The 25,187-nt window shown below is 37.4% G+C and overlaps 1 protein-coding gene and 1 long non-coding RNA gene across 5 annotated transcripts in view; one reads left to right on the forward strand and one right to left on the reverse strand.

The window, feature by feature from the left end:
* The window catches only part of grid1a (glutamate receptor, ionotropic, delta 1a), a 307,031-nt gene extending 282,464 nt beyond the window's left edge, over positions 1–24,567 (forward strand). For 2 of the 4 annotated variants that reach the window (XM_051868936.1, XM_051868937.1), the window contains 5 exons: positions 1,299–1,437; positions 9,641–9,836; positions 17,716–17,882; positions 18,971–19,211; positions 23,819–24,567. In XM_051868936.1, the coding sequence (XP_051724896.1) occupies positions 1,299–1,437; positions 9,641–9,836; positions 17,716–17,882; positions 18,971–19,211; positions 23,819–24,232 (1,157 nt within the window). In that variant the 3' untranslated portion in view covers positions 24,233–24,567. Of the gene's footprint in view, positions 1–1,298; positions 1,438–9,640; positions 9,837–17,715; positions 17,883–18,970; positions 19,356–21,279; positions 21,416–23,818 lie in introns of all 4 variants that reach the window. The other 2 variants (XM_051868935.1, XM_051868938.1) reach the window with 2 other exon arrangements.
* LOC127498962 (uncharacterized) overlaps positions 1–25,187 on the reverse strand; it is a 425,088-nt gene that overhangs the window by 86,154 nt on the left and 313,747 nt on the right. The gene's annotated exons all lie outside the window — the stretch shown is intronic.

Genomic DNA, 25,187 nt, shown 5'->3' on the forward strand with positions numbered 1-25,187 from the left:
TTAACAAATAAGTTCTATTATTTATGATGCATTAAATTGATCCAGAGTTATGATAAAGACATTTAAATGCTGTTCTTTTGAACTTTAATTAAAGAATCTTGAAAAAAAAAATGTATCATGGTTTCCACAAAAATATTAAGCAGCAAAACTGTTTTCAACATTTATGATAATAAGAAATGTTTCAGCACCAAATCAGCATATAAGAATGATTTCTGAAGGGCCACGTGACACTAAAGACTGGAGTAAAGATGCTAAAAATTCAGCTTTGCCATCACAGGAATAAATTATATTTTAAGGCATATTAAAATAGAAAATGGTTGTTTTAAATTGTAAAAATATTTTACAATATTATTATTTTGCTGTATTTTTTATCAAATAAATGCAGCCTTGGTGGGCATGAAAAACGTCTTTCAAAAACATAAAAAAATCTTACAGACCCCAAACTTTTTAATTGTAGTGCACATTTTCAGTTCTGATTATGTATAATTTTTGCATATTTTACTTTGCCCTGAATACCTGCTAGTATGTTGTAAATGAAGCTAATCATTAATGAAATTATTTATTATGAAACTAACTTTGCATGTTTGTGTGGTTGTGCATGTTTAGAACTTTCCAAACTAAAGTGATTTAAAGATTCAGATTTTATGTCTGGGCACATAAAAGCACTAGCACTTCTTTTCTTGGGAGAGTTTTTTTTTCCCTAGTGCACTCTCGACCCTGTAATGAGCATAGATGCCCACTTAACCTTTGACCTTTTCAATTACAGACTCTGTGGATATTCTTTTAGGACTAAAAGGACATCCCAGATAATTTGGCTCCGAGACCAAAAAGAAAACTTATAGCCCCTAACGAGCTCCATTGAGCATGATAGCTCCAGATCTTTTCCCTTCCCGTTTTATTCTCACCAATCTCTGTGTCAGTGATGACATTTCCAAAGCTGTGTGCGCTTGAGAGGAATATTGTGTTGACATTTCAGCACAGGCTTATAAGGTGTTGAGCTTTTCTGAGAAAACGGGTGATAGGAGAATGAATCTTATTACATGGATGCGGTGCTGTGTCACTGCCAAAAAGCAGCAGGAAGAAAAATAATGGAAGGCTGAAATGAGATAAAATCACAGTAGGGTTCAGTGATATAGACAAGGGGTCAAGGCTTAGTATGAACCAGTTAGCCCCTGCTGTCTAAAAAAGCATGTTTCTCCATTGACTCCTTGTATTCTGGCTATTCTTGTGTCTTTTTGTGTATCGTCAATTCAACCAGTAGAATGTTTTTTTTTTTTGTTTGTTTCTTGTGTTTGCAGGTGGTGAATCTTTCATGAGTTCAATGGCTCTCAGGATTGCAATGGGAAGCTGGTGGCTATTCACCCTTATTGTCTGTTCATCCTACACAGCCAACCTGGCAGCCTACCTCACCGTGTCCCGCATGGACAACGCTATTCGGTAAGCTAACTAGTCCAGCTCTGCATCTCAGTGCCAGAATTCCACACATCTACAGATGCTTGTCCATATGCAAGCTTGATAACTCCCGCTCATCACACTGTTGACCACATGGTGTGTCATAGAGCTTTATTAGAGCTGTCACATCCCTAAACGTAGCCAGTTAGGATATCACGTCACTGGATTGCCCTTCATTAGCATCAGATTAGATTAAATCAGACTGCTCATTTTTACTAGTTGACTAGTCATCCAGAAAATTAGTCGATTAGTCTGTCGGTCAGAGTTTACCTTATGTAAATGACTCACAATGTACTGTGCCGTTTCAGCAAAGTTCAGCGCTGGGTTGACGGGGAAAAAATGTCTGCTTGTTGATGTGGGATAGAGAAAATGATTGTGTGTTTATCTTCATTGCAAGGTTCATACTGCCTATGTTGATATAAACTGTACAAAAAAGGCTGTGTCCCTTTTGCTTATAGTTTCTGTCAGCCTTTAGGCGACTTCATTCGTTTCAGGTATTGAAAAAACTGATGATGGTGAATGAATCTTATTACATGGCTGCAGTGCTGAGTCACTGACAAAAAGAAACAGCAAGGAACATAATGGAGGATGAAATGAGATAAAATCACAGTGGGGTTCAGTGATACAGACAAGGGGTCAAGTTTTAGCTAGGTGGCATGAGCAGTTTAGCCAAATGCTATACCGAAATCGATATGTTTCTCTTTTTTTATCAATATATTTATTTTCACATGAATAATTTACATCTTCCTAATTTATATCTTCCTTTATGTTCAGAAGAACAAAGAAATTCAAACATGTTTGGAACTACTTGAGAGTGAGTAAATTATGAAAGAATTTTCATTTTTGGGTGAACTATCCCTTTTACATTAAAAGTCTTGTCAATAGTTTGTATTATCTTTTTCTAATAGGTTCCAAGTTCCAAGCAAGTCCAAAACATATGCAATAATGTACCAACCTCTGTTTTATGTCTAGGACAACATTCTGAATATGAATCACTTATCTAGTGTAATCTTTCAGGTGTATAATATACCCTGTGTATAATATTAAACTGTATTAATCTATGCCTACTGTTATATGAAAATGTTACAGCAATTTTGCAGATGAATTCCCAAATATCTTGTTCAAAAGTACATTCCAGATCTTTTTAATGATATTTTTCTCTATCAATGGCCATTCAAAGTCACATGTTCTGACTAAAGGCTGGAATACATTACAAACAGCTTTTACCTTGTTGCTAGGAGAAGCATGACAAATGAAAACAATATGTGTTCTGAAATCAGCTCAAAATATCAAACATGTTTTGATATCCTTTTGGACAGTCCATGATACACTGTGTGATTCTGGCTCTGACTATTGGCAGCTATAGCGTTGACTCATCCAGGCTGTAAATCTGGGCAAAAAAATAGGCAAAAGTTGTGTAGTGCATTTCAGCCATAATATTTTTTGGGCTTTGATTCAGATCCCTTTTTGACAGTAAATCTGTTTTTGAGGTATTGAGGAAGTAGGTCTAAAAATGCAAGAAGTAATGCTCTGAGTCTGCTAAATGCATCCTATTTCTTCAAATTAAATCTGAAATCTCAGCATGCCGGCTGTCTCTTAGAGATCACGTTGGCCCTTCACTTCCCAGCAGGGAGCTCACAGTTTCTGACATTCTCCATAAATTTCACGAAAGGTCGTCTCATATTAAAATCCTTTCTTTCTTTCTTTCTTTTTTTTTTTTCTTTTTTTTCTCTCTTTCTGTAGATGCCAGAACCTTTTCTTCTCTTTTTATGTGTTTTGCGTGTTGTTTTTTGAAGGCTACTCTCAATTCAGAGAATTCTCATTCACGTTTTTATAAACAAACAGGACTTTTTTTTTTTTTTGTACATGAAAATATTTATACTGTTTATAAACACAGTGTACAACTGTCAGACAGCAAACAATGTGCCACAAAAGAGCTGCAGTGATTTTTTTCCCCTCACTACAGAAGAATAATTGTGTTGTCAGAGCAGAAATAAATGCTCTTTCTGCTTTAAAACCTCCCTCTTATTTGACTATACGAGTAGTCTTATTTGAACTGGTAATGCCCTATACCTGATGTGCAAATAGTTTTCTCCTGCCTCTGTAAATGTTATCTGCCTGCTCATTGAATTTGGCCCTCTCAGCCCAGCTGAAAATCCAAGGTGGGAGAAGCTTATTGCATTCTGTCCTTCTGAATTCTGACTTTATACTCCTGGTGGACCTGTTAGTTCACTGGCCAAATTGCCCAAAGGTACTGCTTTGGAGCATTAATGGAGAGTTTGCTGCTGTCACATTTCTCATTCAGCTCTTCAGTGTGTGTGTGTGTGTGTGTTGAGGCTCTGGGGGATTATTTCCTCCGTCTCTCAGTGGCAGCATCCACAGCTGCTATGGTTGTGCTAATCACCTTGTTTGTAACTGTTATTAAAATCAGGCAGCCCTGCTGGTGCATGATACGGTATCGTTAGCACGCTGGGAGTCCACTGGGAGTCTTTCATATCTCTCAACAGCCTTAGATGTAAAATGGGATTCATGCTTGACAAATGTTGTGTTCAGTCCTGAGGTCCCCAAATGCTCGGCTTCACTCTGTCAGTGGGCTGTGATTGGCTGGTGGAATGGCTGCTGATTGGCCAGTTAGTTGACTCTTTGAGTAGCTGCTAAAAAAAAAAAAATTAAAAAAAAAGGAATTTTTTGTTTAAAATGTATGTCTGCTATTTTGCATTTTGTTTGTAAATTGTTTAGAAACTATTTTGTGAGTATTTAGTGACCTTTTTAATTTGCATGATTGATGCAGTTTAATTGGATTTTACTTTTGATTCTTTTTATTTTTATTTATTTGTTTATGTATTTATTTTTGCTTCAAAACAGATAATTAAGCCTGAATGGAGTTTAATACAGCACTATTTCTCCATGCTTTGTTGGATGTAGGCCATCTAGAACATTCTCATACAAAGCAAAAACAAGTTAATGGCTCTCATCCTAATTCTTTTCCCCGTTACAGGTAATAAAACCTTTTTAGAGCCACACTATTGATTTGTTCTGCAGAGACCCTCTGGAAGAAACTCAGAGGCTTAAAGTTTGTACTTACCTGCTAGGTACCCTGGAAAAATTTCATTACATTTTTAGGACTAGCAGTCAATTAAACATTTTACATAATGTGCTGATTAATTGATCAAATTGATTGCAATTAATCATTCATATCAATATCTGCTTAGATTATATATATATATATATATATATATATATTAACACATTACATATATTTAAAACTTATTTTTAGGATATTTGTTCATTCATTTATTTCATTTTATTTCAGTTATATTATATGTATTTAAAAAATATAATAAAAGTATATTCAGTTGATTGAGGATAAAAAATGTGTTACACTTTATTTTAAGGTGACAGTTACATTGTACTTACTCAAATATGTATTTGTTTGTAATATGTAATATTAATTAACTTCATGTACTTACTATAGATAGAGTTACAGTTAGGGTTTGGTTTAGGGTTCATTACTTGTATTTATGCATACTTTACTGTTATTACTGTAGTAAGTACATGTAGTAACGTGTAATTACATCATTATAAAATAATGTGTTACCAAAAAATGTACTGATTGAGTCAATGGATTTTTCCCCTCATTGCTGGTTTATATAAACGTCTCAAATGGACATCTCTCCCCATCTTTTTGGACATCTGGCCATGTTTTTTTTTTTGTTTTTTTTGTTTTTTTCAGCATCTCACACCATGAGCACATTTTTACAACAGTGTGTGAAGTTAGAAACAGTTGAATAATTTAAAACACATCTGGAGACCACTGCATTCTTTCTGTTCTATTCATTTGCACTCTGTCTAGCTGTTTTTGAATGCAAGAACACATCTTGTGCATATTTCCACAGCTCGTTCTTTGCTGCCAGCTCTCAATAAGTGTAGTTTGGCAAAATGTGTTGTCTATAGTAGCACATGGATCACAGGTCATAATTAAATGCATGTTTTTTTTAATACATTATTTTTTTTACATATCCGTTAAAACATAACATTAAAGAGTGACTCCTGTCAGAGACTCACCCGGAGTCCCGTCCCTTGCTCCCACAAACACTCACCACAAGCAATGGAATGCAGCAAAAGTAGGCATTTATTTTGAACCAGAACTCATTTGTTATAGGGGAACATAAAAATAACTTTGGGAGGGGGACAGGCCAAAATAACAAACAGAAAAGCTCAGGTTATACATCTTTCCTAAATCCAAAAACAAAAAGGTGAAAATAAATGACATGTTCTTACCTCTCTGCTATTCAAAAACAGGAGAAAATGTGTAATACAGTGGTTCCCAAACCTGTCATGGAGGACCCACCAGCCCTGCACATTTTGTATCACATTGTGTCTACCTTTCTGACACACCTATTTCAGGTCTTGCTGTGTCTACTAATGAGCACATGAGTTGAATCAGGTGTGATAGATGAGGGAGACATACGAAATGTGCAGGGCTGGGGGTCCTCCAGGACAGGTTTGGGAACCACTGGTGTAAGAAAATAAATCGGCGCCCCACTCCTACAAAGTTAGTTCCTTTAAAAGAAGTAGCTTAATTCGATACAAACCAGTTTACAACTTTTAAAGTCCCCCTGTGGTGAAAATCAAGTTTTTAATGTTGTTTATATGTCTATCTGGTGTTTTTAACATGCTTTAAGACAAACCATGTGCAAATTCATAAGTCAACACCATTGCTGAGTATTTTCTATTTAAAACTGCAGTAAACCAAAGACAGTCTCAAACCCGCGGTTTGAAATCGCTGGTGTTTCTGACGTCACAAACTACCTTGTAACCAATCACGTCAATGTGCCGGTGGGCTTTAGCATATCATTAACTGACCGCGCAAGAGTCTCAAAAGAAAGTTATCCCAGTATATTTTTCTGTTGATATGAAAAATCGGGTAGATTTAGCAATATGGCGGGTGTATGATGCATATTACGATGTTATGATGAACTAAATTGCCTTTGTCCACTGACGTTAAGGTGTTCAAAGCGTTTGTAAGGATACTGATTGTTAGAAGGCAGTTGTCTGACTCGTGAATATGAACATGGTTTGTGTAACATTAGCAACACATTATTAGCTGTTTGATAACGTAGTCAAGCAAAAGGCTAATCATATTAATTACCATTATGTGTCCGACATTGTAAAAAAACGATACCATTTTGCAGCATTTACCTCAGTAAGTTGAGCAAGTGGATCTCGTCTGAGCTTGTGCGAGTGAGTGGAGGCGGGGCTAATTATCATATTCATAGATCCGTGTATATTAAATGAGGCAAGGGTGTAGAGTTACATTTAAGCTATTCTAAGGCATTAAGAATTTTTTTCACAGGAAAAAACGTTTAAATATGTAATTTTAGTGATTAAAGATGAGTTTTAAAGGATAAAATTATTGACTACAGGGGGACTTTAAAAAATCCACGTTGTTTTATACATATTTTGGACAATGGGTGGCGCCATTTTGTTTAGGTGCACAGTGCGTTCTATGTCGATGACGTCAAATAGTTGCTCTCGGTGAGCTACTAACACTGCCCTGTTGCTATTTTTACCGCAACACAACTTTGAATATAATATACGATGCCACATTGTGCAGCTTTTGGTTGTAATTTTCAGTCGAAGGGCAACAAGAGAAGTGATGTAACTCTTCACTGCTTTACTAGCGATAAGAGGAGAAAAGAATGAGAAGTTGTGAAGAATGTGGACGAGAATAAAACTTCCCAAAGAACCGCGTCTTTGTTCTCTCCAATTTAGCCAAAGTTATGTTAAAGGACGTGACATTAGAAGTAGTTCTTTCAGTTTTCATTCAGGTCATTTGACCCAGGTATTGTGGTCATTAAGTGGACTTTTATACAAGCAGTTTTTGTTTTTTTACAACAGCCAGAAATTATATTAGCACAATTAGCACAAAGACCCCATATTGGCAGACCATAAATTTCATTCTGCTTGTGCAAATTCCAGTGGAAAACAGGGACTTAAACAACTTTGTTAAATATAGTGATTAATGATGTAGTGATTAGTCCATGTTTTGGTCAGCTTGACACCAAAATGTGAATCAAGAGCATACAGTATCTCATCTCAGTATAATGATGATGCATCTGTCTACATGTGGGTCAAATTAGGTCTGAGACCAAACTAGACTCATTGAGACAGCTGGCATGACACAAGCACTTTTATTTTATTTATTTATTTTTTGCAACATGTTAAAACTAGAAATGAAAAATAATTGCTCATGACTTGATGTACACTACCGTTTAAATGTTTGTGGTTAAGATTTTTAAATCGTTTTTGAAAGAAGTCTCTTATGCTCAACAAGGCTGCATTTATTTGATCAAAAATACAATAAAAACATTGTTTGTAACATTATAAATGTCTTTAATGTCCCCTTTGATCAATTGAATGTGTTCTTGCTAAATAAAAGTATTTATTTCTTCCAAAAAATAAAGAAAAAAAATAACTGCTGACTTTTGGATGGTAGTGTATTCATAATTGATAAAAACTTTTGAAATCTCGAATCTAAAACAATGAACTGCTCTGCCACTTTCCCAAAGAAATGTTCAATTTCAGAACAGTATTTTTCAGGAGAGTTACAGAAGCTGCTCAGTATGGAGTATAAATGACTATATCATAAATACAATGAGATGACACCATGCGTAACATATTTCCATAGGTTTTTTTTTTTTTTTTTCCTCTCTCTTCCAGTTGTGGCAGTATCACTATAATTAATCTGATTAATTGTTCTGATTTTATCGTCTCAAGATTAACAATCTGACTCATTGAATCTGCAAATAATTGTGTGAGTCCTGTTAATAGCCTTGTCAACGGTGATGGAAGATGCTTATCTCAACATAAAATCACTCCCCACTAAAACCAGAAGGAGAAGCAACACACTGTCATTACACAAGAGGCAAAAGCAGCCAGCTGCCCCTAAAATATCACACATGGACTGCATGACATCGGAAGTTGCAGATGGAAGACAGCAGCTGTGAGCTGTAAACTCATTTAGAACTGTATTTTGTCATGGGTATTATTTTCCCCCAGATAATTCAAATAATTAATGAATACATTGTATTTATGCATTTATTCATTATTTATGACAGTTTAAGTGTTGTTGTGCCTAGTCTGCTTTTGCATTAGGGATTGATTGCTCTTTCATTGTTATAATCTGTAGTCGAGAGTATTGTTGCAGATGTAAACCAGCCAAAGATCTTCATGCTGTTAGATTGGTATTTACAGGTCCAGTTCAAGCTGTAATGGTAGTGTTGGATAAGGGTCGTTCATTAACCCCCATATTACCCAATTGAAATGCAGCATAGCATTAGCTCGACCTCACACCTCTGTGATTCATGAGCGCATTCGAGAGGAATAGTATGATAGAGAGGTGAAGGACACATTGCCCACATTATAATCCACTTAATTAAATGTTTTGGGGTTTTTTCAGAGAAGGGTTTTTAAGCATATTTTCAGTGAAGGCAGTAGACACACTACAGATATATTTTTGACATTGTAAACTTCCAAAAACTGGGCAATGATGAAATTAAAAAACTGTTTTGGAATAAACTGCCTCTATAGCAGCTAATAGTATACTATAGCCTGAGGACATGTGCATAACAGAAACCCTAGTGCTAAAAAATGGAGATTTGCTATTGGTTTAGATTTCAGTTCGGTCTCTTTATATATTATATTATACTGTGATTTATTTAATCTCATTTCATTTAGTTTCTGAACTAGTATGAGTGAAATAATAAAGTGAACTAATATTATCTTTGTGTGTACACTTTCATGTTATTCAATTGGCTGAAAAGCACCATATGATACTGTATGCTCAAATGTTTGGTTCCAACGAGAGTGTGATTTTAATTTGTTTGATGCTCCTTTCACACTGTTTAGGCAGGTTGTGAAGTGTACCATTCACAGCTTTTTATGTTGTTGTTTGAGGCATATTATAGACCTCCAGATTGTTTAAACGCTAAAATAATAAATCAAATCATCTGGCACATGCCTGTAAACACAATGGCAATTTAGCGAACACAATTTGAACATCAGGCATCAATAATTCTAGGCATACTGCATATTAATTAGCTAGATTTGCTTTATTATTTTATTTTTATTTATTTTGAGGAATGTGTGCCTGTTATATATTTAATTACTGTTCTTCTCAATTCAGAACATTTCAAGACCTTTCCAAGCAGACAGAGCTGAGCTTCGGAACGGTGAGAGAGTCTGCTGTGTTCGAGTATTTCAGGGTGAAGGGCACGAACCCCCTGGAGCAAGACAGCACTTTCGCCGAGTTGTGGAGAACTATCAATAAAAACCAGGGACAGGACAACTCTGTGACCTCTCCTGCTGAAGGCATCCGCAAGGTATCAGGCACACACAGTCTTGTTACTTACGTGATGTAAAGATTCCACATATGTTCAAACTTTATGATGCCAACAACCCCTTAATATCAAGGCATCTATGTATTTTTATGTGTACAGACCCAATATAAAGAAATTTATAACGTTGCAAAAGAAATTATGTTCTTTTGAACTTTCTGTATGTAAATGTATCACAGTTTCCACAAAAATATTAAGCAGCACATATGTTTTCAATAAATGTTTTCGTTGATAAAAGGAAGAAATGTTTCTTGAGCACCAAATCAGCATATTAGAATATTTTCTGAAGGATCATGTGACACTGAAGACTGAAGTAATGATGCTGAAAATTCAGCTTAGTCATCACAGGAATAAATTACATTTTAAAATATATTAAAATAGAAGGCAGATCTAATAATTCTAATAATATTTCACAATATAACTGTTCACTGTATCTTTGATCAAATAAATCCAGCCATGGTGAACCTGAGACTTCTTTCAAAAGCATTTAAAAAAATCTTACTGACCCCAAACTTTTGAACTGTAGTGTATATTGTTTGTGAAAAAAGTCTGATATTATAAAGAAACCTTTTGTTTTTCAAAGACATCAAATAAAAAGATACATTTACAAATTTAGTATATCTATCTAATAACCATGTTTAAATAATGTTAAAGGTTTAGTGCACCCAAAAAATGAAATTTCTGTCATTTATTACTCACCCTCATGTCGTTCCACACCCGTAAGACCTTCGTTCATCTTCTAAACACAAATTAAGATATTTTTGATGAAATCCAAGGGTATCTGAATTAAAAACATGGTTAAAATAGTCAATGTGACTACAGTGGTTCAACCTTAATGTTATGAAGCGACGAGAATACTTTTTGTGCGTAAAATCAAAACAAAAATAACGACTTTATTCAACAATTTGAACCATTGTCACACGTAGTGAACAAGGAAGCCTGCACTGAGTTCACTACGTGTGACAACGGTTTTAAATTGTTGAATAAAGTCATTATTTTTGTTTTGTTTTTGTGCACAAAAAGTATTCTCGTCGCTTCATAACATTAAGGTTGAACCACTGTAGTCACGTTGACTATTTTAACCATGTTTTTAACTATCTTCCTGGACATCAAAAGGTGCAATGACGTTGCTGCCTATGTGTGGATCAGATACCCTCGGATTTCATCAAAAATATCTTAATTTGTGTTCCGAAGATGAATGAAGGTCTTACAGGTTTGGAACAACATGAGGGTGAGTAATTAAAGACATAAATTTCATTATTGGGTGAACTAACCCTTTAACTGTGACAGACCTAACAGTAAATTTAGTAATTTGATAACTTTGAGAAAACCACTGGATTAATCAGTTCAACTAACCAGGTAAAAATTGCAGGCCTACATGTATGTTCCGTTTTTGTAGACATCTGCACATACAGCACCTGAAACAGAGGATGAGATAAGCTATTATTAAACTGGAAAGGCTCAATCCTTTCAAATCAGAACCAGCCCTACAAAGTAGAGTGCTGTCCGTGGTGCTGAATTTAGCTGTGAAGTGATTGGTAAGAGCTGTCCGTGGTGCTGAAGTTTTGTGCTGGTAAGAGCTTTTCTGTTCACCACCATGTGCCTGATGCTGGCTTGCTGTCGGTGCCTCTTTGTAATCCAAGGCATGTATCACAGCACACAGAAAGAGCAATCAGTAAAATGCAGTTTGTTTAGGTTCATAACAGGACGATTCTGGCATCTTGCATCATTAAAGAGAGAAAAGGAAATGTAGCATACAAGTCTGACAGAAAACATGAGAAAACAGCATTAGACTATCAAGATAAATATTCATGGCTCAGATAATGTAATATCCCTCCATATTGTGTGAGCCATAAAAATTACAATTCATATGCTGCTGAATCCATTCATGTATTTATGCTTGTTTTGTAAAACTTTCAAAGTCACTTTGTATATAAACTATTGCTGATGCCAAGAGAACCTTTAAGATACTTGATATCCACATCAAACCCTTTGATAAAACTTCCAAAATTTGCAGCTATTAAATTTCACAGCTTGTCTTATTGTTACAAGTGATCGCATATCCACTGGCGTGCTTTGCACAGGAGACATAACCAAAACCATGAATCTATTTTTTTCTTAACTGTCTTTTAAGCTAACAATTCACCAGGCTCAGCATTGATTTCTTAAACAGAATACTGAAAAGAGATAAGACACAGAGAAAGAGGTCTGTATGCCTGCACCCCCGCACTTTGGTTGAATAATGCTATTATCAGGCCATCCATGCTGAAGTGTTTAACTGCCAGTAATTGCCCAGCGTGTTCACATATACAAGTGTTTCTTCAACTATGGCCACTTTTGGACTAAAAAATAAATTCTCTTACACAACACATTTCACACCTTCACTAGCTTAATGTGTTTCTAGTTTAATATTTTTTCTATCATGAACATTTTATGAGGTGGAAATGAGGCCACAACCAAGGGACAGTTTAGCAAAGCTGAATTTTCAGCAGCCATTACTCTAGTCTTCAGTGTCACATGATCCTACAAAAATCATTTTAATTTGCTGATTTGGTGCACATGAAACATTTTTTATTAGTATCAATTATACAAATCAATGTTTTTGCTGCTTAATATTTTTGTGGAAACCATGATAAACTACAATTCAATAAAGCAATAAGGCGTTGTTTCTAACAGAAGCGTCATGCCTAAAACTCTCTTAGCTGTTATAAATTCACTGTAAACCACGGCTTTGCGGGGCTTATTCCTTTTATAAAACGGTTACCACACAATACAAATATTAAAGCCAAAAAATATGTATCAATGCAGCTTTCATGAAGTAAAATCATTAAAAGGCTTCCTTCCATTGGAAAAAATAGTCCCTGACCGTGAACAGCAGCAGAAGTTACATTACGCCATTAGATGGCAGCAAAGATTGTCTTTATGAGCGAGTCACTCGGTCGCAAAGACTTTTATATTGAAACTTGTTGTGAACACGGAACAAGATGCACATGACAAATGCTTTGACTAGTGCTGTCAGTGTCAGCAGGGCACGGGAAAGCTCATTAAATGTTAAAAGGACAAGATCGCAGCGGACATTCAAACTGATTTTTTATTATAAACATAGGACTGACCTGAAGGAAAATGCTAAATCTGAATTTCACTCCGAGCAGAATCTGTATTTTAATGTTTCTGTTCCAGCGTTCCTTCTGTATTATTAACGTTCCGAAACCGGTTTGTTTAGACAAAATAACGGTTAATAACGTTATTTTTTAACTTTTTTTTTTTTTTTTTTTTTGCATGTAGCCTACTTAATAATAATAATAATAATAATACGTACAGCATTTTATTTATTAAAAAACAAAGAGAGTATTTGCTGTCTTAGCCAATAGGCCTACAATTATCTTTTATAACAAGATTCTGTCCAAATGTAAACCTATTAAACGAAAGGAAAAACTATCAACAGTTTATAAAGTATTTTTTCAAGATATTTTAAAATGTTTGCTGCATGGTTAAAAATACTGACGCTATTCCGGAGAGGAAAAAAGATATGTCGCGTATATGTTATTACATTCAGAAATAATGTAATTTATCGGTAAATAAAATAAAATGTTTACAAATAGCCTAGCCTATATATAATATATAATATAATTATAATGTTTGTAAACATAAATTATGAACAAAACTGCCCTATATACATCAAGCCAAAACAAATAAAAAAATTCTCTTTTCTTTTTTTAACGCCATTCCAGCTTCTATTGCTATATTCAAGGCGAGAAACAGGTTTATTTATTAAAAATAAAACTAAATAAGATGCTAAACGAATTAAAGTGAATCTGAAGCCTACCTTTCTCATTCGGCACTGTTTCTATTTTCGAGACGAATGCTAAACTATTATTTATTATGTAAGCTTGTACTTCACTCGCATTATCGACATCATCCTTCACATAACAGCACAGTCAGGCGGTCACGGGTGGTAAACGGCAGATTGTATTACAGAATTTAATTGAGCAGTGTAACGTTTTATATGTTTGGTTGATTGTATTTTATTTTAATTATTTAACAGGCTGCAATATCAAGTAAGCAATGCAAGAGTTAGTGTGTGCGCGCGTGAGGCGCCAGCGCGACCACTGGAATTTTTTTTCCTTCTAAACTGTACTCCGTAATTAATGGTCATAGAAGTAAAAGCAAGACATAATTCATACATTTACAAAAGACACTTATAACGAAAACAAGCAGAATGTCTGTCTCCTTTCCTAGATCTTTGGAGTGCGCCACTGAACCACTTTCGTTTTGTTAATCTGTAGACCTAATTATATAGTGAAATATCGTGTAGCATATTATAGGCGTGATGTGACGTTGTGTGAACTTATGTTCTACATATCCTGCAATTTTCGCTGGTTTCAAAACGCACAACAAGCTGCATATTACTTGACATTCATTTTCACTTAAATGTAGGCCTAATGCTTGACAGTTGGTGACATATATCATCGGAAAAACTAATGCCAGGGCATTGCCATTGTGATTTACTTAACCTATGATGACTTGACAGCTGAGCCTGAGCGCATCAGCGCGGGCATTTCACACACTTTAGATGCGTCAGCGTCACATTTGCATAGGCTGTACTATGTGAATTCGTGATTGGTTGACTGCCAAATCAATATATTAAATAGAACGAAAAAATAACGTTATTAACCGGTTAATGGCCATTTCAAATTAGCGTTTTTGTTCAGAACGATTAAATTTCATTTTGTTTCCGTTTCTGGTTACGTTCCGGTCAAAATTTCGTTAGTTTCCGGTTTTCGTTTTCGTTCCTTGAACCGGTTCAGAGCCCTGCTTCTACATAATGCAGTAAGCTTCAATGAACAAAATCAATAGAGAACAAACATATGTTTACGTTGCTAAGAGTGGTTGCTAAGACAGACGCAGCAACATACAGGTGCTGGTCATATAATTAGAATATCATCAAAAAGTTGATTTATTTCACTAATTCCATTCAAAAAGTGAAACTTGTATATTATATTCATTCATTACACACAGACTGATATATTTCAAATGTTTATTTCGTTTAATTTTGATGATTAGAACTGACAACTAAGGAAAATCCCAAATTCAGTATCTCAGAAAATTAGAATATTACTTAAGACCAATACAAAGAAAGGATTTTTAGAAATCTTGGCCAACTGAAAAGTATGAACATGAAAAGTATGAGCATGTACAGCACTCAATACTTAGTTGGGGCTCCTTTTGCCTGAATTACTGCAGCAATGCGGCGTGGCATGGAGTCAATCAGTCTGTGGCACTGCTCAGGTGTTATAAGAGCCCAGGTTGCTCTGATAGTGGCCTTCAGCTCTTCTGCATTGTTGGGTCTGGCATATCGGATCTTCCTCTTCACAATACCCCATAGATTTTCTATGGGGTTAAGGTCAGGTGAGTTTGCTGGCCAATTAAGGACAGGGATACCATGGTCCTTAAACCAGGCACTGGTAGCTTTGGCACTGTTTGCAGGTGCCAAGTCCTGTTGGAAAATGAAATCTGCATCTTCATAAAGTTGGTCAGCAGCAGGAAGCATGAAGTGCTCTAAAACTTCCTGGTATACGGCTGCGTTGACCTTGGACCTTAGAAAACACAGTGGACCAACACCAGCAGATGACATGGCACCCCAAACCATCACTGACTGTGGAAACTTTACACTGGACCTCAAGCAACATGGATTGTGTGCCTCTCCTCTCTTCCTCCAGACTCTGGGACCCTGATTTCCAAAGGAAATGCAAAATTTACTTTCATCAGAGAACATAACTTTGAACCACTCAGCAGCAGTCCAGTCCTTTTTGTCTTTAGCCCAGGCGAGACGCTTCTGACGCTGTCTGTTGTTCAAGAGTGGCTTGACACAAGGAATGCGACAGCTGAAACCCATGTCTTGCATACGTCTGTGCGTAGTGGTTCTTGAAGCACTGACTCCAGCTGCAGTCCACTCTTTGTGAATCTCCCCCACATCTTTGAATGGGTTTTGTTTCACAATCCTCTCCAGGGTGCGGTTATCCCTATTGCTTGTACACTTTTTTTCTACCACATCTTTTCCTTCCCTTCGCCTCTCTATTAATGTGCTTGGACACAGAGCTCTGTGAACAGCCAGCCTCTTTTGCAATGACCTTTTGTGTCTTGCTCTCCTTGTGCAAGGTGTCAATGGTCGTCTTTTGGACAACTGTCAAGTCAGCAGTCTTCCCCATGATTGTGTAGCCTACAGAACTAGACTGAGAGACCATTTAAAGGCCTTTGCAGGTGTTTTAAGTTAATTAGCTGATTAGAGTGTGGCACCAACTTCAATATTGAACCTTTTCACAATATTCTAATTTTCTGAGATACTGAATTTGGGATTTTCCTTAGTTGTCAGTTCTAATCATCAAAATGAAAAGAAATAAACATTTGAAATATATCAGTCTGTGTGTAATGAATGAATATAATATACAAGTTTCACTTTTTGAATGGAATTAGTGAAATAAATCAACGTTTTGATGATATTCTAATTATATGACCAGCACCTGTACACAATCAGTGACGCAGCGATACTTATGTAATACGGTCAGCTGTATGTTATCGGGAATTTTACAACGGCTTCGAACATGGCTCAACCAATCAGAATCAAGGGCCAGAACTATCCATTTTATAAAGAGAGTTTTAGGCCCCGTTTACACTAGTGCATTTTCGTTTTAAAACAGCATTTTAAAATGAAAACGTCTACCTCTATCCTCGTCTACACTGGTGTTTCCACAGCGTTTCAGAAATGATCTCCATCTATACTACATGACCGAAAACGCATGTCACACGACCGTTCATGGACACTGGTCATGCGTGTCCAACGGTGCATTCCAAACGGGATATATCGCCCTCCGAAGGGCACTTCGGAGTGAAAACAATCATGGCCGCCATACTGAACCTTAACGTTTTCAAACTAAAACGGGGTCTGCAGCGTTTTCGAAAGTCTCCTGTTCGAGGTTCAAAAACGCCGGCTAGTGTAAATGACAGACGTAACCGTAGTAGAACTTATGCATTTTAAAACGAAAACGCACTAGTGTAAACAGGGCCTTAATGTGACCATATAATGAAAACAAAAGTATTTCATACAAACCAGATGAAGAACTGGTTTAGTGCAAATTCTACTGCATGTCTGTGTCTCTTCATCCTGTCTATTAGAGGTTATTGTCTTTGTTTAACTGATGCACATTTTTCCAAACTGGACACTTGTAAACCTTTGATTGATTTGATATCAATGCTTTAATATGTTAAGTATGCAAATCCTACTAATAAATGTATACTTGAAAGACAAACTGTAAATATCATTTCAGGCAGTGATGGGTATTTGTAGTACTTTACAAGGAGATAGGGAAAATTTTATGTTTATATGGGAGAGCCAGGGGATGATAGCTTCTTTGTCATTTCTTCTATGACATCCTTTTTTTTTTCCCCCTTTGTACTTGTCATATGAAAGTGACATAACTGTGTGGCTGCGATAGAGTCTGAGTTTAAAAGAGACAGAAAGACAAGCAGACGCTTGTGCTGCTTTATTTAGTGTGGTGGGGGAAAGCTATTTTTTCGAGTGTTAATCTGTTGAAAAAGAAAGCGGGGGTGGCTAGTTTCCAGAGAAGAAACAAGTTCAAAGCCATCTTATGACTTTCAGTGAAAAATAAACATCTTTCATTTTGAATGATGTCTGTGACCTGTCTGACAAGAACTGCGTGACTGAAAGGAGAAGCTCTCCGTCTCAGCATAACCTCGGGCTGTGCTTACGTTACTGTTATGAAAACCACAAATATCTGGTGTGATGTTCTGCCATAAATGGGCAAATGAAACACTGTACCATGCGAGTGTGTGTGGTTTCTCTCAGGTGAAGCGGGATCCGTATGCCTTCCTGTGGGACATGGCGGTGTTAGAGTATGCAGCTCTGACAGATGATGATTGTACGCTGGTGGTCACAGGAAACAGCATGAGCAGCAAAGGATATGGCCTGGCTCTGCAGCACGGCAGCCCCTACAGAGATCTCTTCTCGCAGAAGTGAGCGCTTTCTTTCAGAGTATATATGTGCAATGTGATCACAAAGAACGATACAAGTCGTTAAACTAGCTGAAGAATAGACACCATCGTTTCAATCATCTCAAGTCAATATCAAGCTCCAAAGCTTCACAAACATCACCGTGCATGACTATGATGGATTGTTTCCCTTTTTCTTTCATCATCTGTCCTTTCTCTCATTTACATTACATTTTTTTTTTTCCCTTGGCAGACACAGTCTTGCCGGAGAACCCATGAATCGTGTTGATTCACCAGTGTCTGCTCTTCGTTGCATTTATCTTCATTACCACCCATCCTTTCTTCTCTCCACTGGCTTTAAAGCACCTCACCCTGCAGCCTTTCATTTGTTTGACTATAATTTGCATTCATATTTTCAGCTCGTACCGACGCTCTGCTCACATACTAATTAGCTTTAGGGAGGTAAGCTCTCTGGCAATTAATAATGCACATATCAGGAACATCAAGGCCTCAAAATGCATTTTCATGAAGGATTCTCTACAATCACCTGCCAGTCTGTTATGGGGAATTAGAATCAAACACATTTTAAATTAATACCCAGGACGATTGCAGTTTAACAGACTTTATTTTTCAACCTTTGACATTTTCTTTTCTATCAATAGCTATTGACCTTTTGCTCTGGATTCTTTGCAAATACATTCGCTTTCTGAACATCTGCTGCATTGAAATGAATTACTAAGAAGAAAACTTGTCAAAGAATAAAGAGAAAGCCAATTAATAAGACTGTGAAAGGAAGACCAAATGTTCATTGCCACTGCTAAAGTGATTTTTTTCAGTGTTTTGCGAAGTTTGTTAACATTATTTGAGGACCTTGTATCTTTGCCTTTTATTTAAAGAGATAATTGCTTTGTTTTTTACATTCGAAAACCAGAAGTACTATGTTTCCATCATTTGTTCCTTGGTCATTTTCCTTGACCACTGAATGTAATATTTGCCTCATTATCCTCTTTCCATCATATGTATTTTGTTCAGAGCTTCATTTGATGTGTTGAAAGCAATGACAGTTTCATGCCATGATCCTCATAACAAGTTAACTTTCCCTTTCTCTTCAGGATCCTTGACCTGCAAGAGAAAGGAGACCTTGACATTCTAAAGCAGAAATGGTGGCCTCGGAAAGGTCGCTGCGACCTGGACAAGCATGCAGAGCCTCAGCCGGAGGGTCGTGCCCTGAGACTGCACAGCTTCGCTGGGGTTTTCTGCATCCTAGCGGCAGGGCTGCTGCTGGCCTGCCTGGTGGCCGCTCTGGAGTCTTGGTGGAACGGGCCACGCTGCCAACGGGCACAGCCCAAAGAGGTGACCCCACAGAAGGCCAAACTACGGCCAACCCCTGCCCACCGCGCCCAGGACTGTACAGCCACTGCCACACTCTACTTTATGGATCCAGATGCCACTGATGCAAGCCCCGATTTAGTCGAGCTCCAGTACACCCAGCTATAGGTGTGACCATCAAGAACTTACTGCCTCCCATTTGCTGAAGTGTTGCCAAAGAGAAGGCAAGAGGGAAGGGTGAAGGGGGAGGGAGTCACTCAAAAAAAGCACAAAACAGATGAAATCATTGATTATTTAAAGGGTTAGTTCACCCAAATATGAAAAATCAGTCATCATTTACTCACCCTTATGTCATTCCAAACCTGTATGACTTACTTTCTTAAATGGAACACAAAAGATACTGTGGAGAATGTTCAAAGTCAGGATGAAATGATAATTCACCTTTATATATATATTTATTTTTAAATGCATGTTGTTGATCTTATATTGAACGATTCATCCATACAATGTTTAATCAAAATACTTGTGGCATCTGCTGGACTTCTCCAAATATTTAGTCCGCTCACGTTCATCTGCCTCCATTTTTTAGCGCAACGCCCCCACATCTCAAAATTTTTAAGGCGAAGACCCAACTCTATGTATGTCCATTAAACATATTTTATTGGACTGTCCCGCTTTTAATGCAAGTAGACAACACTTTTATATAGCAAGCTCACTTAAGGAGGTTAGTAAGATTTTACCAGAAAAGGTTTTAGAACTTTTTTTTATATATATATATATATATATATTTATTTATTTGGTTTTTATTTTATTTATTTTTTATTTTTTTTGTATTTATACAACTCTTGAATTTTTGCCATGAAGATAGCCTCAGATGCTGACATAGCATTAGTAAATCTATACTACTACAACTACATCACAAATTCCATTTGTCTATATTGTGAAAGTTAATGGAACCCAAAACTTTCAACCACTTTAATGTCCAAAAAGAACATTAAAGTATTGTGAAATTAATCCATACAATTCAACCACAAATGTCATGCTGATTGGTCGCAAGATGTGCAAAACCATTGAGGATTAATGTTATTTTATATTTTATGTCACCATATTGTTTCAAAATAATTTCACGCTACTTTTATGTCCATTTTGGCGCCTGAAAGTTTGGGGTTGCATTGATTTTATAATGGATTAAAATTGCTAAAACGTCCTTCAAGATATTTTATTTTGTGTTCCACAAATGAAGGAAAATCATATGAGCTTGGAACCACCCAAAATGATCTCAGAATTTTCTGTTTGGGATGTACTATCCTTTTCACTTTTGTAGTCAAATCCATTAGCTCTTTGTTATGGGCAACTACTAATATAGTTCTGTTCATTAAAATGTTTCCAAGTAATTTTCTGCATACAAACATCCCCAATTTGCAATATCAGTCAATTCTACGTCTTCTGCTGCTTCAGCTCAATTGTTAGGCAAAGGTTGTACCTGGATCCCTAAACTAAAGTGTGTGCAATGAGAAAGCCAGTGACTTACTGACTTATGTTCAAGTGTTCTGCAGTTACTCTTCCGTCCTTGTCTCCTCTCCTTCTCTCCTTTCCCTTTGGTGATATCTTGAGCCGAGGCAAGTTTCACGTTGGTGAGAGCAACAGCTCGTAAACCACATATTACAGTTTACGAATGTTTACGCAGTATTAAATTTTGCTGACATTGTTGATTAATAGCAATCAGACGTCTGTTTTATGACTACCATTTGTTAACTGCTTGAAATTTGGCTGGAATTGAAATGATAGCACATAAAGAGATAAGAATTTATAATAGCTTTCAGTCTATATTGCTTTCACCGACTCCTTGTTCTCGCTTTAAGGTGTTCAGTCTGCCGTATGCCTGTACAATTTGAGTGTTTCTTTTATGTATGGTTTTGTTTGGTTTATGATATACACTGTAAGAAGGGAATGATTGGAGCTCTGGCAAGCAATAAGAACCACACAATAACCAACTTTACACATTTTACGTTTTATATCCCTCTCTGTGTCTTCTTATTGCAATTATATGCCAATGTCCAGGCAGTCACAGGTTCTCTATGGTCTCATACAGGACACTAAGGGCTGCACTCTGGAGATGGCGTCTGGGTCATTGGCATATAATGAAATTGCAACTGCCGCAGGATGCACACGGGACGTTTGGCCAGAGAGAGAAAGAGACTGGGAAGACACGCAGGCTTTTTACACAGGTCAGCCGAGACCTGAGCAGGGATACCTGTCAGTGGGGTGAACAGGGCTTGAGAATATGAAGTCATTTAGACGAAGGACAAGCGTTCTCCTGGAGCGGGTTAGGACTCTAGATCAATCAGATTATATATAAATATATATATGTTGATGTGGGTGGTGAGGTAATTATGACTCACTCATGCATAGAGAGCTAACTGATGACAGACACCCAGGCAGAGTTAGAGAGATTATTTCATCCATATTGTGTGGATTAATAAGTACTTTCTGTTTAGAGACTGATTATTTTATTCATGGAATCTCTTTGCCAAAGCAGCACTAACAGGAATCCTGCTGTGCGCCTCTCCACATTTTCATCAAATTCATCATTTGTTTGTCTTCCATCAGATCACCCATTCAGTGGCCACACTGATGTCCCAAAATATTGCAATCTGGAATCTGAAAGGATATTGGCCTCCAGTTGTGTTGTTTGTCACAGCTGTAAGTGCCCCAAATTGGGCGTATTTTAATGGCAAATTAATGCATTTTTAATTAGAGGCACATTCAGACTTTCTAGTACAGCTGCATGAGCTCTACAGTAATTATCTCATCATTGATCTTATGACTCAGAAGCATAGTCTCATAATGTGACACCTCTAATTACCCATAAATGGTACAAAACTGTAGACTATACAGTTGATTCACTGGCATCGACCGCGATAGAACGTGAAGACCTCTGCAATTGAGTTAAAGGGCTGGTTCACCTAAAAGTGAAAAATCAATTACTCTATAGAGGCTTTCGCACTGAATAGTTCTAGGAACTAGCCACTGGGATAGTTCCCCGGGAACTAATTTCTCCCCCGGGCCATGTTCCTGGTTGCATTCGCACCGGGAATAGGAACTCTGAAGCGGCCAACAGCGGCGTCTTTAAGCGCGGCATTTACAAACGTTAAAAACGGTGAATGGAGGATGTAGTGCGTTTCGTGATAACAGAGATTGAATGTAAACACATAATCTACACGACTGAAAGAGCAAAAAGTGAGGCTAAGAGATGAAATCTCCTATGACAACTTTCAGTATTGCATATCATCGAGGCGGAGAAAAGAACACAACCCTGTTTTCCATGTTCGTGAAGTAAATATGTTTAACGTTACACGGCTTTTTAAAAATGCCGGGTGCCGGTGTTTGACATGCGTTTGACCAATCAACGTACACTCACATCACTGATAGTTCCTATAGTGCTGGTTTAGACCCTACTCTGAAGTAGAAGCAAATTTAGTTCCTCCAAAAGGAGTTCCTAGAACTAAAATCATTCCAAGTTCCTGCAGTGCAAACATGACAAAATCTGGGTACTTCAGTCAATAGTTCAAGGAACTTTGAAGAGGTTTCTCCAGTGCGAAAGCCCCTTATGTCATGTCGTTCTAAACCTGTATGAATTTCTGTCTTAGAAATCCTTCTTTCTTTCTGAGAAACACAAAAGAAGACATGTTTTTGAAAATGAACATTTTGGACCCCATCGAACTTATTTTGTGTTCCACAGAAGGAAAAGAGTCGTTCAGGTTTGCAATGACAAGAGGGTGAGTAAATGATGACTGAATTTTCATTTTGGAGTGAACAATCCCATTAAAATGGAAAGGATGCATTACTGGACTGACTTGTACAAAACAGAGAAGAAGAACCGTGATTAGCAGAGTAGTCCTGGATGTAACGGTTATCAGCGTTTACTTAAAGCTTCACAGTATCAAGTCCACCCTCCTTACTCTCTGATGGAGGATGCATGGCAGGAAAATTAAATGACTATCAGAACTGTGTGGAAAAAATGTAAGCAGTTAGCAGCCTGTTAATGTTGGCTTGATTCTTTCATTAAGTGGCACGCCACGGCATCGCTGGCGCATGACCGAAGCTATTTCACGGCGGTGCGTATCAAAGAATGAAGAAATACCCCTTTCATGGCTCCTCCAAAATAAGCCCGAAACATTGAAGCTCCGAGGCTTGTGTTTGCAATTCAATTTATGGCCCATGTTTCCCAGCGCACACTCTCATTTGCATCATTGATCATTTCGTAACTTTTCGAAGCTGTTTTAGCATTCAGACCTTTCGCGTGCTGGAGCGGGTGGGAGACGAGATGGATTTGATTTTTATGACATTATTCCGTGCTGTCAGTAGTACGTTGTGTAATTGGTATCATTAATCAGAGCTGATGTGATTGTTGGAGCCCTTGGTAAACACCTTCTGCTCTTTTCTGAAAGATTGCATGCACTTTAATGTTCCTTTCATTCACACCTGTTTTTGCTTCAGCGTCCATCCACTTTTTGCTTGTCATTTCTCATTTTCTTTACGCCTTCCACCCCACAAATCAATTCCCACCTTTTCATCTTTCCTTCACGTTAGACTCTGTCTCATTCTCCCTGTTTCTTTGTCTTTCCCAGGACAAAGAGATGGATCTGGAGCAGGTTCACCAGCGTTTGAGTGGGCTGATGGAGGACGATCTGGCACACAAGCAGCTGCCAGGTCAGTCTCTGGAGATCTCTGCCCTGGACATGGGCAGCATGCGGCCACAGCAGAGCTCCCAGGAACCCATGAGAGATTTCCCCCCTGGGGCCCTGTCCGTGACTTCGTTCCTTCAGGAGGGTCCTGGGGTCGGCCGCGTGCCCGGACGGAGCCTCCCCCTCCCTCTCAGCAGTTCCACTCTGCCGCCATCCATGCGCTGCAAACACCGGGCGCCCAACGGAGGCCTTTTCCGCCAGAGCCCCGTAAAGACACCTATGCCCATCTCTTACCAGGCAGTGCCCGGGGGACCCATCCCAGAAGCCATTGATCCAAGCCATGGGACCTCTATTTGAGCCAACCGGTCAGAGCGTTCTAAAGACTGCCAACCAGCCAATTACAAAAACCGAGTTTGGACCAGGTCTGGTTGCATTTATACAATTACATACATACAAACAGATATGAAGATCTTTTTTTCAGTACAGATACATATGACTGTGAGACGCTGAATTTCCTTGCCTGTACATATTTGTATATAATGAGAGACAGCAGTGAAGTCAAAGTGTATTTTGAATATTCATGATTTTTTTGAAGTTGAGTTTAAAAGAAGTAATTACATAAAATACAGACTGTTTGAATGGCTTTGTAAATTTTGTTCTAAAATAAAAATGAGAATTCCTTGTGGATGTTTTCTAAGTGCCACATTTATTTTTTATTTTTTTTAAGAAGTAAAAAAAATGGGGAGAAAACAATTGAAAGACTGAAAAACTTTTGATCTCGTAATTTTTTGTTTAATATAAAAGTAGCTTTAAAGAGAAATGAATCAGCGAAACTGCAGGTTTGTGGAGGCATTGTTCACCTAACGTTTTATCCCAGGGAACAAAGTTTTAGTAGAAGCTACTCATATACTCTTAGGCCCGGTTTCACAGACAGGGCTTAGATTAAGCCAGGATTAGGCCTTAGTTCAATTAGGACATCTAAGTAGCTTTTATAAACATGCCTTAGAAAAAAAACATTATTGGTGTGCATCTTGAGACAAAACAATGGCACTAGTCTGGGACTAGGCTTAAGTCTTGATAGAGTATGTATGGAGACTGTCTTAGCCTTTTACAGCCATGTGTGCTAAATCATCTGTAGACTACAGCGTACGAGACACTCATCTTTAATATCAAATACGTTCTAAAAGGGAGACATACAGTATGTACATTATATGTACCTGAAATTCTGCATACTCATATTTAATGGCTACATTCAAGTCTTTTTATAAGTGTAATGTAAATACACAAATACTGAGAGAAAAAATATAAACAT

The sequence above is a fragment of the Ctenopharyngodon idella genome, chromosome 17 (genome assembly GCF_019924925.1).
Source record: "Ctenopharyngodon idella isolate HZGC_01 chromosome 17, HZGC01, whole genome shotgun sequence".
Taxonomy (NCBI): Eukaryota; Metazoa; Chordata; class Actinopteri; order Cypriniformes; family Xenocyprididae; genus Ctenopharyngodon; species Ctenopharyngodon idella.